This window comes from Leopardus geoffroyi, chromosome A3 (genome assembly GCF_018350155.1).
Source record: "Leopardus geoffroyi isolate Oge1 chromosome A3, O.geoffroyi_Oge1_pat1.0, whole genome shotgun sequence".
Taxonomy (NCBI): domain Eukaryota; kingdom Metazoa; phylum Chordata; class Mammalia; order Carnivora; family Felidae; genus Leopardus; species Leopardus geoffroyi.
Genome location: NC_059336.1, coordinates 116,532,167 through 116,544,297, shown reverse-complemented (window position 1 = coordinate 116,544,297; position 12,131 = coordinate 116,532,167). Strand labels below are relative to the sequence as shown.

At 43.7% G+C, this 12,131-nt stretch overlaps 1 protein-coding gene across 2 annotated transcripts in view; it reads right to left on the bottom strand.

Moving 5' to 3' along the window:
• ALK (ALK receptor tyrosine kinase) overlaps positions 1-12,131 on the bottom strand; it is a 704,322-nt gene that overhangs the window by 466,353 nt on the left and 225,838 nt on the right. For both annotated transcript variants that reach the window (XM_045447274.1, XM_045447273.1), the window contains exon 2: positions 5,570-5,689. In XM_045447274.1, coding sequence (XP_045303230.1) covers positions 5,570-5,612 — 43 coding nt within the window. In that variant the 5' untranslated portion in view covers positions 5,613-5,689. The remainder of the gene's footprint in view (positions 1-5,569; positions 5,690-12,131) is intronic.

Sequence of the window (12,131 nt, the reverse complement as noted above, 5' to 3'; positions counted from 1 at the left end):
TTGAGGGAAGGGAGTGTGTCCTATATGTCTTTATCACTGCTATGCCTAGAGCAGAACCAAACATACAGTTGGTATTCCAAGCGTGTTTATACTCACTCTCTCATACCCTGTGGCATCAGAGACACACTAAGGGGGAAATGATTCAGGCAGGTAGGGATACAGAAACAATGCTCAGTGGGGAGGCCATGACTAGACTGCGTATTAGGGAACCACCTGCCCAGGTAGGACTGCTAAGACCATGCTAGCAGGAGAAAGAACACATTGACAGGAGACCAGACAGGCCTGAGTGATCCTTTCCACATTAATCTGTCTGTATTTCTCTCTGTGCATCTCTATCTCTGTTCCCTCATCTGTTTCTTTCTTTCCCTTTTGTCAATACCTTTCCCCATGTCTGTGACAATTGCTTTAAATGGCTCTTTTTTAACTTGTTTTTCTTGCCTCTGTGTCAGTTGGTCAATCAGTCTTTTATCTTTTAATCTGCCTTGTTTCTTTTCTGCTTCTCTTTACCCAATCTGCCACTAACATAGAGATAAATTGTTGGTATTTATTGAGCGGATCTATGTATCTTCATTTTAAAGGTAGGGTATATGATCAAGTGGGTTATTTTAGACAAGTCTTTTCTTGAAACACCTAAGCCATCTGCTTGTTATTTAATTTCCATGGATAGGGTTCATTGGCCTCTAGCAGGCCAACAGTCCTCAGGGTGAGAGATATACCCTGCTCTTGGTTTTATATAACCAGCAGTATTGCTGTATCCCTTGGGACTCAGTCTTTTTTGGTGAATGCATTCACAGGGCTTATACTTACCATGTTACAGATTAAAATACAAGAGCATGGACTAAGAATGAACTTGACTTCCCAGTTCAATGGAGCAGGGTCGAAAGAGAACACAAGAAGTCCTGGCCTGTCAGGGCAGAGGAATGGGGAACAAAGCTTTCAGCCCTGACAGTGGTGCACAAGGGAACTGGGAGCTGCTTTTCACTGACACCAGGCACTTGAGGGTGGAATAGCTGATCACATCCAGCCACATTAAATATGTAATTTCAGAAATGTGATCAAACTGACTTCCTGCCTGAACTATGAAGCAAATCCCGTAAGGCATTTGTGGGCTTTTTTGTTTTCCATTTTCAATTCTGTGGTAGGTTGATTTTTTTTTCGAGAAAGAGATATGTTTAATTTACCCAGTCTTTTCAATCAAAGAAATTGATACATTAACAGGACCGCAGTAGTGGCCCCTGTAGTGGCAGTAGGGAAAGTAATTAAAAAGTCTAATTTTTCTTTCTTTCCAATAGCACCAGACCTCAAATTGGATGGGTCCCAATGGGCTTGAAAGCATAAAAAGTTTTAATAGAACTTTTATTTAAAGTCTAACAATGGCTTTGTTGTAGCCTGATGTTGGGCATTAAGGGGAATCTTTCTCTTCCAGGAGTCAATGTTCTAGACATTGGAGGAGTGGAGGGACAAAGAACTGTATGACCTTATTAGGACTGTCATAACAAAGTACAGCAAACTGGGGGGCTTAAAATAACAGTAATTGATTCTTTCACAGTTCTGGAGACCAGGAGTCCAAAATCAAGGCATTGTCAGGGCTATTCTCTCTCTGACAGCTCTAAGGGAAAATCTGTTCCATGCCTTTTTCTCAGGTTTTGGTGGTTGGTGCCAATCCTTGGCATTCCTTGGCTTATAGATACATCACTGTAATCTCTGCCTCCCTCATTACATGGTGTCCATCCTGTGTGTCTGTGTCTGCGTCTCTGTTTTCTCAGAAGGACACTGGTTATATTGGATTAAGGCCTACTCTAATGCAGTATGGACCCAAGTTGATGATCTCTGCAAAAACCCTATTTCCAAATACGGCCAAATTCACAGGCACTAGGGGTTAGGACTTCAATATTTCTTTTGGGGGAACACAATTCAACCCTTAAGAGAGACCACAGTCTATGGTAGGGCACACAAGACTGCCCAAGGTGCCCCTTGTTTGGGAAGAGATGAACTAGCTGGCTTGCCTGGAATAGTCTCAATTTGGGGACATCAAGTCTTGGTTTTATAGCTGCCTAGCTCTTGGGTAACAGACTAGTCATTCAGTCCCAACACCAGGAAGTAAGAGCCTTCTCTGTGGAGGGAAGACTTCATCTGTGAATTCACTTTGTGTTGTAGTAGAAAGAGCACTCAACTTAGAGTCAGACAATCTGGGTTCAAGCTTTTCTAACTGCTGTTCTGCTCCATAATGGGACCATGTTAATAAACTTCTTTGGCCCTCAATTTCCATGGGATATAAAATAATTTCATAACAAGCTTAAGTGAGAAAAAGGGTGTGAAAGAGTTCTGCAAAGTATCAACATTTTTGTTCTTCAATAAACAGGAATTCTCTTTCTCCTCCTCATCTGGGGCAGAACCTTTGATTATATTACATTTTACATGTTGATCTGATTCTTCCCACACCCAGCGTGGGCAAACATGAGCTAAAGTGGGCAGGACACCATCTGCTTCTGTGGCTCTAGAACTCAACACGATGATAGCTCCCAGTGCCCTCTGTCTCTTAGCACCTGGAGCTACCAGTTGGAACAGATTTTTATCTGGGTGGATAACAAGAGCCCAGTCCTCTAGCCAAGCCTATAAATAATCTTAAGGCATAAGAGGTGATGATAAAAGGGGAAAAAAAGGTATTTCTTTAGATGCCTCCCCCCTTCCAAGCCTTGGGGGAGGAATGCGTAGTTCTCTGCTTGTCAATGATGACACAAGCGGGCTGCAGTCCTTCAAGACAAGAAGCGAGAAAGAGCTGGAATCAGATACCAAATGCCACTGAAGAAAATATATTTTACACGATATAAAAGGCCCAATGTAAATTAGAAGAAATATGGGAAGACTTCAAAAAGGTAGGTCAAACTTTTTCCTCAAGCAGATAATTACAGGCTGGGGGTGAGTAAATCTTGTTAGCCTCTCTCCACCTCGTCTCTTCTCATAAAACACTGGTAAAAAGAAAGCCACATTCAATTCAGGACCGGACAGCCTGCCTAGAGGGCCGGCCTGCTGCTGTCTGTCATGATGCCTGTGGATAGGTTGTTGCCGGCCCCTCTTGTTGGCCCTTTGTGCGCCCCCCCTCCAGAATATCCCCTCCTGCCTCATCCCCAGAATGCAGGCATGGGACTCCGCCACTCAAACGCCCACAATGACTTGCTGAGACTTGGTTACTTCTCACTGTCTGAAGAACTATCCCTTCAGGCGGCAATTTTCCAGTCAAATTTCTCTGCCCAAGTTTGAGGCCTTAAAATTAATGAAGTTGTTAACATTTCTTAAAATGTCTTTCACGGCAGTTGAAAGGTACAGATTTATCACCAATGAGTCTGTTGGCCTCTCTGGTTCATACAGACATGTGGGCTGGGCCCCCACAAACATCCTTCAGGGGACAGGAGTCTTGGCCTTCAGTTTGCTCTGTAATGGGTTTTGGATGAGTCTTCAACATCTGTGCTCCAGGATCAGCCCCCCAGAGGTGCTTGCTGTAGCAATAAGCCTAGCTGCCTCTGGAATTATTTCTCTGGCCTATAAGCCTTGAGATAGCAGGAATAAGTCTTACTTATTTTTGTACTTGTATCCCCTCTGCCCATCTGGCACTGGACCAGGTACATAGTGGAGGCAAGTAGGTTGTGGCTGAATTAAATATAGTAAGGTAAAAGGCTCTGAAATTACCACTGCACTCAGTCAAGGAGCCACCAATCAAGAATCAGTTCTTCCCGCCCTGTAATCAATAGCAATAATGGCACTGCCTTTGGCATCTCCATCCAGCATTTGGGCAATGTCTGGCCAATGGTTTGGGTCCTCTCTTTTGCCTAGAAGAAGGCAATTCATGAGGATACTAGGCCATAAGGAGAGTTCGAAAAGGCTCTTGAGAATGCTCCTGATCTACTCTTTTGCTCCAAGGCAGCATGTCTTTCTACCTCATTTTATAGATAAGGGTGAGGCCTGAAGGAAGTAGGTGTATCAGGGCCAAGCAGTGGTAGGGAGCAGCTTAATAAACTCCAGTGGTTTTCTCCTTTCAACCTGCAACCTCTTTCTGAATGTTCTACAGAGAACAAATGCAATGCCCTCTGTGTCATACAGGAGGTAGAATGCCTTTTTTGGACATTCTGCATTTTATAAAAGTTGTCATCCTGCAGAGATACTGAATGACTTTGAGAGCAAATTCAAAATGTTATCCAAAGACCGGTTGTATCACAAATCTGGTTACAAAGCAATAACGATACAAAGGACCAGATTTCAATTATTTATAGACACTTGCCCTTATCACAAAATGACACTCAATGTCTGGCTTAAATAAAATCAAGAAGTAATTCTTATCTGGAATCTTCTGACAACTACTGATCTTCCTCTCCCACTAGGGAGGCTTAGAAGCAGCAGGAAACATCCCAGCAGAGTATAATCCTAGAACTGCCCTAGGGTTTTTGATGCATTTATTTTTTTAAGTTTGAAATGAAAGGTACAGTTAATATGAACCAAGACTAGCTGCGTTTATGCATGAGGGATAGCAGTGAGTGGAAGATCTCTGTTAGGTGCATTTTAAAAAGCTCAGGTCCAATGGCAGAGACCGAGTATCAGGATGAGTAAATATGCCCAGAAGGGAATCTAGAACTCACTGCTATACCAGGTTCATAAATACTTAATTGAAGCAGACCTCATGAGTAAGTTCCATCCCCAGAAGCCTTTTGTATTCATTCATCATGCACAAGCCTTTATGAGTATGTTCTATGTGATATAATAAAGTGGGGAACAAATGCAGCTTAGTGCTTGCTCTAATGGGGTTCACTCTAGAGAAGTTCAAGAGAAGAAAAAATGTCCACCTGAAAATACATCAGCTCTTTTCCAAACCTGCTCTTCCCTCTGCAGAGGCCCAGCTCCTATGAACTATTAGAATGTTAGCTGTTAGCACAGAGAAAGAATGAAGAATCCTATACCATACATATATGGCCTCCTAAGACAGGATGTAGCAGGCTGAGTAGGTGGCCCCCCGGGAGGAAAAGGGAATGTAAGGGAAGAATTCTGGCTTTGTAGTTAGAGTCCACTCTGCACAATCTTATTAAGCTCAGTTTCTACATCTGTGAAAATGGAACGGGACCTGGCCTCCTTACTTCTGAAGTGGGTGCAGAGTCACATGAGTTGAACTAATATCTAGGAGCATGTCTGGGAAACTTTAAGGAGTTGCCCAAATGCCAGGGAGTCACCTGAGGGGCCCCAGAAGACCTGTGACTTTCATAACAACAATCCTTTCTCAAGAGGTCACCACTGCTAGAAACACTCATGAGTTAGAGCCCTATGTCTAGAAACCACAGTCAAAATGCAGATAAGTGTGGCATCTAATGATTGGGCAGGGGTGTCAGGAACACTATACGCCACAAAGGCTGGGAGGTTGGGATACGGCAGCAACAAAGCCATGGGCTTTATCTAGGATAAAGAATGCACCTGTTGGTCTGGAGATGCCAGGCCTGGCTGGAATGTGTGCCAGTGGATACTAAAACTCACAGCTTCCTTAATTATGAGATGGTGATTACACATCGACTATAAAATATATACTTACCGTATCGACTGCGATGAGACAGGAAAGGGAAGGAATCTTTCATTATCCAGGTCAGATTCCATACAAAAGGATCAGGAGGAGGAGAAGGCAGGTTTGTCGGTGACTCCGAGGAGCTGTGACCTGAACATAAAAACAGAGAGAATACTGACCCATGTGCTTAAGGTGTGTTTTCTAGCTGTCACTCATATGGCTTATAGGAGAAGTGTGTAAGAGGCTTTCTTGTCATCCACTGGAATACCAGGGAAAAAAGACCAAGCCACTAGTAGATTGGATTGACCCCAAGCACCTCAGTGCATATTTTCTACCCAGGCAGCCAAATCTAAGAAGTCTGAATCTTGAGACCAAACATCTCTGGGAGACTAACTTGAAGCCAGGCTACTTAATGGCCTGGTCTAATAGCTCTATTCAAAGTCTATTCTGCCTATAAGAATTTGTACAACTTCGTAGAGAACTTCAATTCATTTCATCTAGATAATGCCTCCACTCTATGTTCAGGCTTGTTAGTTCATCTAAAGTTGTTTGTTTGGGTTATTATTGCCTTATCAATGAGAGGGTTGAAATTGCACTGAGAAGTTATGAGATTTTGACAATTATGTTATTTCAGGGACCAAAAAAAAAAAAAAAAAAAAAAAGAGCTAGGTGATGGGTTTTCCCACAGTCACCAGTCCAGGGAGCCACAAAGGATTAATGTTCTTGTTTGCATGAGAGAAAGAAGGGTTGAGAGAAAAGGAACAAAAGCAGCACTATTCCTTTGCTTAACTGTACCTCAAGTGGGTTTTGTGTGGTGAAAAGTAATTATAATATACCTACAAATCAAATGAACACATGTTACATGCTCTTATGCAGTTCTTCCCAGAAAACCCCCAAGTCAATCACTATTTGCTAATGTTTTATGGCAGGCAAACCTTCTTCTGTTAAAGAAGGAACAGCTCTGTTTCAGAGATAGATGTGAGCAAGCCTGAGTGAGGGAAAGAGGGAAGGAGGTGGACTAGGGTTTCTGCTGCATCTTCCAGGAGCCAGGCACTTATGCTGGACTCAACCCACATAATCCCACGTGATATTTGCAGTTGACTCTCAGAGATAAGCAGGATCACCCCCATTTTACAGCTGCAACAACTGAGGCTCAGAGGGGCAAATGATGGAATCAGGAGCTGAACCCAGGTTTGCCTGTATCAAAAGGCCATGCTCCACCATGAGTGAGCTGGTTTGCTATTCAAACATAATTCTTACGCCAGCTGGAGAGACTTGGTGAAGAGAAAGATGAGGAAGAAGAGAAAGAGGAACAGGAAGCAGCACAGAAAGCTTTTTCCAGTCTGTCTGCTTTGTTGTTTCTTCCAAATCACCTCCAGAAGTGGTTCCACTGGGCCGTATTCTCCCGCCTCCAACCTCTTGTTAGTATCAACTCCTCTTCACGCGGTTTAAGGAAATTACCATCCTGGGTGAACACAGCAGTCTTTTGTTTCCAGGCCCCTCCACTGTTTTATCTGCTGGTGCTGTACCTAGGTAAAGCTGACCATGGGAGCATGTGGCCTTGTAGCTAGAAAAAGGACGGGCATTCTACAGTCACCCTCCTGAAAGAAACATCCTTATCTCTGCCTTCCAAAGATTTAAGATGGAGGGCACCTGGGTGGCTTAGTGGGTTAAGTGTCTGACTCTTGGTCTCAGTTCAGGTCCTGATCTCACAGTCATGAGTTCAAGCCCCATGTTAGGGTCCATGCTAGGTCTGGAGAGTGCTTAAAACAAAAAAAACCAAACAAACAAAAACCAACACCACCAAAGATTTGAGTTGGAAGTGCTGGCTTCTGAGTACCTAGAAAGGGTTTTTTACTTTACTCCTATGTCTGATCTAAAGAAATCAGAATTGAATTGGTTGGTGCCCAGATACATCTTTCTGGTAATTTCTACAAATGGCTCGAGGAATGTGCGCTGAAAGGGGTCAGGAGCTCTGCTAATAAGTTTCAAAAGGAAGCCATCTCATGTCACACTCATGTCAGCTCTGTTTTATAGATGGACAACGGAGCTAAGAGACATCATGACCCAAACCACAGGTATACTTGGGGGAAGGACTGAGGATTATTACAGTTTTTTAAAAAAATTAATAATATGAATTGAGCACATCTGGACCAGACACTATGCTAAGCACTTTAAATGAGTGATTACATTCACTTCCCACAACAACCTTGTGAATAGCAGTATCATTGGTCCTCATTTTACAGCCAGGGAAATTGAGGCTGAAAGAAATTAGACACCTGGACTGTGGCCACATGGCCAGTAGGCAGAAGACCACAGTCAACAGACCAGGTTAGCCTAATGCTATAGCCCATGCTTCTTCCACCATCCTTACGGACCCCCACAAACCAGTGCAAGGGGTTCTACAGCTCTCTATTGGGCTTCAGGCCCCCAGAGTGCAATGGCTAAGGCCAGGGGTCACCACAGAGCATGCTCCAGAGCAGGGCCACTGTGTGAGGGATCTGAGAAGACTGACAACCAAACCCTTGCAATAACCTCCATGTGAATAAAAATTTGTATCTCTAGGTCTATCAACACAGCTCAAATTTTAAGTAGTTTTGAAGCAGTAGGAAGATCAAGCCTAAGCAATACGTCCCAGCTTCCAAGTGAAGTCATTTTTCTTTTTTTTTTTAATTTTTTTTTTCAACGTTTATTTATTTTTGGGACAGAGAGAGACAGAGCATGAACTGGGGAGGGGCAGAGAGAGAGAGGGAGACACAGAATCGGAAACAGGCTCCAGGCTCTGAGCCATCAGCCCAGAGCCCCACGCGGGGCTCGAACTCACGGACCGCGAGATCGTGACCTGGCTGAAGTCGGACGCTTAACCGACTGCGCCACCCAGGCGCCCCTGAAGTCATTTTTCTTAACGACACAGTTTGGGAATGGTACTAACTTCTTCCTGGACCAGAAGCACCAAGTGGATGGCACTAGACTTCAGGAAGCACTTACAAATCTGTGTGTGGGCACTGAATTGCAGATGACTTTTATATGGATGAGGGCCAGGTTAAATAATGATGGATAAAAAATATCTGAAATCATTCAAAAGATTGGACTCTGAGGGCTGAGTCATGGCCCAGTTAGGAGCCATGGGCATCACTGTGGGTCATCCCCCCAAAAAGCATAAAATGTTTTCTATCCAAAAATTCCAGTAAATTATTGGGCATCTTCAAAGATGAATACTGGAGAAAAAGCAGAAATATGTATCCTGCCCTTACAGGAACTCCCAGAATTTCTGCCAGGAGGCTGGCTTCATATGGTCCCCAGAGGGAGACAGGTAGTGAGTGATTTGCTGCATGTGGGGGTCAACCGAAAGGATGGGCATCTGAAAAAGTAAAGACCAAGGAAACACAGCCCACCTAAACCAAGTTGCTTGCCAAAATCCGAAGCACTGAGATAGACGTGAATTCTAGTCAAAGTTCACAGACTATGTATCATTTAGAATATACAGAAGAAAGCACTTCTGCATCTAACAAGTGCAGGGAAGAAGTTCTGTTTCCTTCACACCCCCTATTCTTCTAATCCTCACCGTTGGTTGGGAAGCGGGGGGTGGTTCCAGCATAGAGAAGCACAGATGCCATAGGAAGCAATCCATTGAAGCAAGAGAATGGCTTCATTTTCTGGTATTTCCCTCTCAAAATGTAAGGATCCAGAGTGAAATGGGCCTTACCAGCACATGTGTATGGGGGGAAGGTATGAAATTAAGACCTGCTGGCTCAAGAAGAGTATATCTTGGACCCTGGGAAGAGGGGTGGGAAGGAAAGGAGAGGGGAAAGCAGGAGCAAGAAGTGTCAGGTGTCCAAGTGAGGCTGGCCAGTGACGGCCGAGACCACCTGCAGAGCAAAAAGCACACAAATGCACTCTGGACTGAGGGCATTATTGGTTGTCCCCCTTTCTCCTGCCTTCAACAATTTCCTCCTCTAGCAAGTCAATCTCATCCGTAGCAAACATACAGCATGTTTAAAGAAATGACCACCACGTTCTTCCTCAGCCATTGTCCTCCTACTCTGTTCTCCTTTACAGCTACATCTCTTAAAAGATTTGCTGTGCTCCTGTCTCCACTTTCTCCTTCCCCTTTTCTCCTTAACTTAATAAAATCAAAATTGTCTTCACTATCCCAGGTCAAGGTCACTGGCAACCCAAGTTGCTGATACAATGGACAGTCTTACTCCTTCTCTTACTACGCCTCAGTCTTACTATGTCTTTCAGAAGCACGTGAGCCCACAGACTTCTCCCTACTTCTTGGATTCCTCACATCCTGGTGACCACATGGTCCTTGGCTGCCACAGTCCTCACCTCCTAATCCAGTGGCAGATCCTCTTTACTGTTCTTTGCCAGATCTTCCCCATTTTCCAGGCTGTATAAAACAAAACAAAACGAAACACCCCACACAGCCATCCATTCTCAACTTTCCAGTGGCAAATGCCTAGGAGATTTCATGGCTGAATATTGAATTTCATCACAGTGGTTTTAAACAGCTGACAGTGATCAATGACCATGAATTTCAAGTGACCCCAAGACACTAGACCCTTCCTGGACCTCACTGAAGACTCCTGACCAATGAACAAGGAATCTATTTTAACCAACCACCAACTTAGCATCACCACCACGGAACCCTATTCCTAAAGCTTTAAAAACTGTGACTTTTCTTCCTTAGAGAACTAGTCAGTGAATTTCTCCTTGCCTGACATGTAAATATGCCCAGCTTTTTTTTTGTTTTTTTTTAATCTCTGGTGGTCGGGGGATGGGGTTATCTTTGTTTTAATTTTAGACAGTTGTTGAAAGTTGGGGAGATTGGATATTTCCTCTTCTCCACCTAAACTCACTCCCAAACTGATCTCACCCAGTGTTATACCTTTAAATACCACCTATATACTAATTCCACTAAATTTATATCTCCTGGCTGAACTTCCCTAAACAGCAGAATATATATCCAACTGCCAGTTTGAAATCTTCATTTTATTGCCTGATAAGTATCTCAAACTTAACATGTGAAAACTAGGGGTACCTGAGTGGCTCAGTTGGTTAAGCGTTTGATTCTTGATTTGGGCTCAGGTCATGATGACATGGTTCGTGGGATTGAGCCGTATGTCAGTCTCTGTGCTGACAGCATGGAGCCTGCTTGGGATTCTGTCTCTCTCCTCTCTCTGCCCCTCCCCTGTTCGTGTGTTCTCGTTCTCTCTCTCTCTCTCTCTCTCTCCCTCCCTCCCTCCCTCCCTCTCACATACACACACACACACTCAAAAAAATATAAACTTAAAAACACAAAACACTAAACACTTGATGGCCTACCACTTAAACCCAGGTGTTCCTGATTTCAGAGAGGGGACAAAAGTCTTCTGGTTGGTTGGGCCCAAACCAGGAGGAATCCTTGACTTCTTTCTTCCCCGCCCCCCCACCCCCCCATCCCCCACCCAGCAATTCATCAACAAATCTTGCTGGCTTTACCTGAATTTTACCCCTTCCATTTCTCTCCCATTGTCTCTCACCTGGATTACTGCTATACGCCCCGAGCAGGCCTCCTGCTTCTACTACTATTCACTTTCAGGCTATTTTCCACACAGAAGTTTGTCCTTTCAGCCCTGAAATGTTTTTCACATTTCTTGCCATGCCTAGCCCTTGATGGCCCCATGTGATCTAGCCCCTGGCTCTCTCTCAGACTCATTTCCAGCCATTTTTCCCTTGCCTGTGGATCTCCAGTTCTAACAGGTCTCCTTGTCATCTCTCAAACTCACCAAGCAAACTCCTACCACAGGGCCTTTGCACTGTTGGTTCCCTCAGCCTGGAAAGCTCCTCTTTCCCAAATGCACATGGCCATTCCTTCTCTCCATCCAGGTCTCTGCCTAAATGCCACCTTCTCAGAAAGATCTTCCTGATCATCCTGTCAGAAATGGCACTCCCTGTAAACCACTTGCTATCCCCTTCATGCGCATTTATTATTTCCTACATTTACATTCACTTGTTTATTGCGTATCTTCTATACTAGTCACTGATACATCCCCATGCCTGCCACATAGTAAGCATTCAGTAAATATTTGTCAAATGAATGAAACTAGAGCCCTCGAGGAAATTAACTCTGGCACTTATTAGCTATAGGACTTCATGCTAATCACATACTCTGAGAAACCTCAATGCTCTGAAAATGATAAGATCAAGAATAATGTATGTTCTACCAACCCTCAGGGTTTTGTAAGAGCCAGATGAGCTAATGTGTGCGTGATCTACTCTTTAAATACCAGTTATGCCACTCTTGAAGTTTTATGCTTCTATCTCTGCTTCAGAATCCAAAATGAAGGGGAGTCTTGGTGCCTTTCATATGTCCAGGGATCTCAAATACAATGTCCAGAAATTAAAAGTGCTCCCCGAGAGCTGTTTCTGTACTATTCACCAGTTAATTATTAACTCTGCAAACTGTCCATAATCTCTAATACTCCAATTTCAGTCAATTGCCAGTATCTTCATTTCCAGTCTTTATTTTACACTGTCTCACTGTGTGTCCATTTATTCCTAAGTCAATGTACATTATATAATAAATATATCATACTTGCCTCAGTGT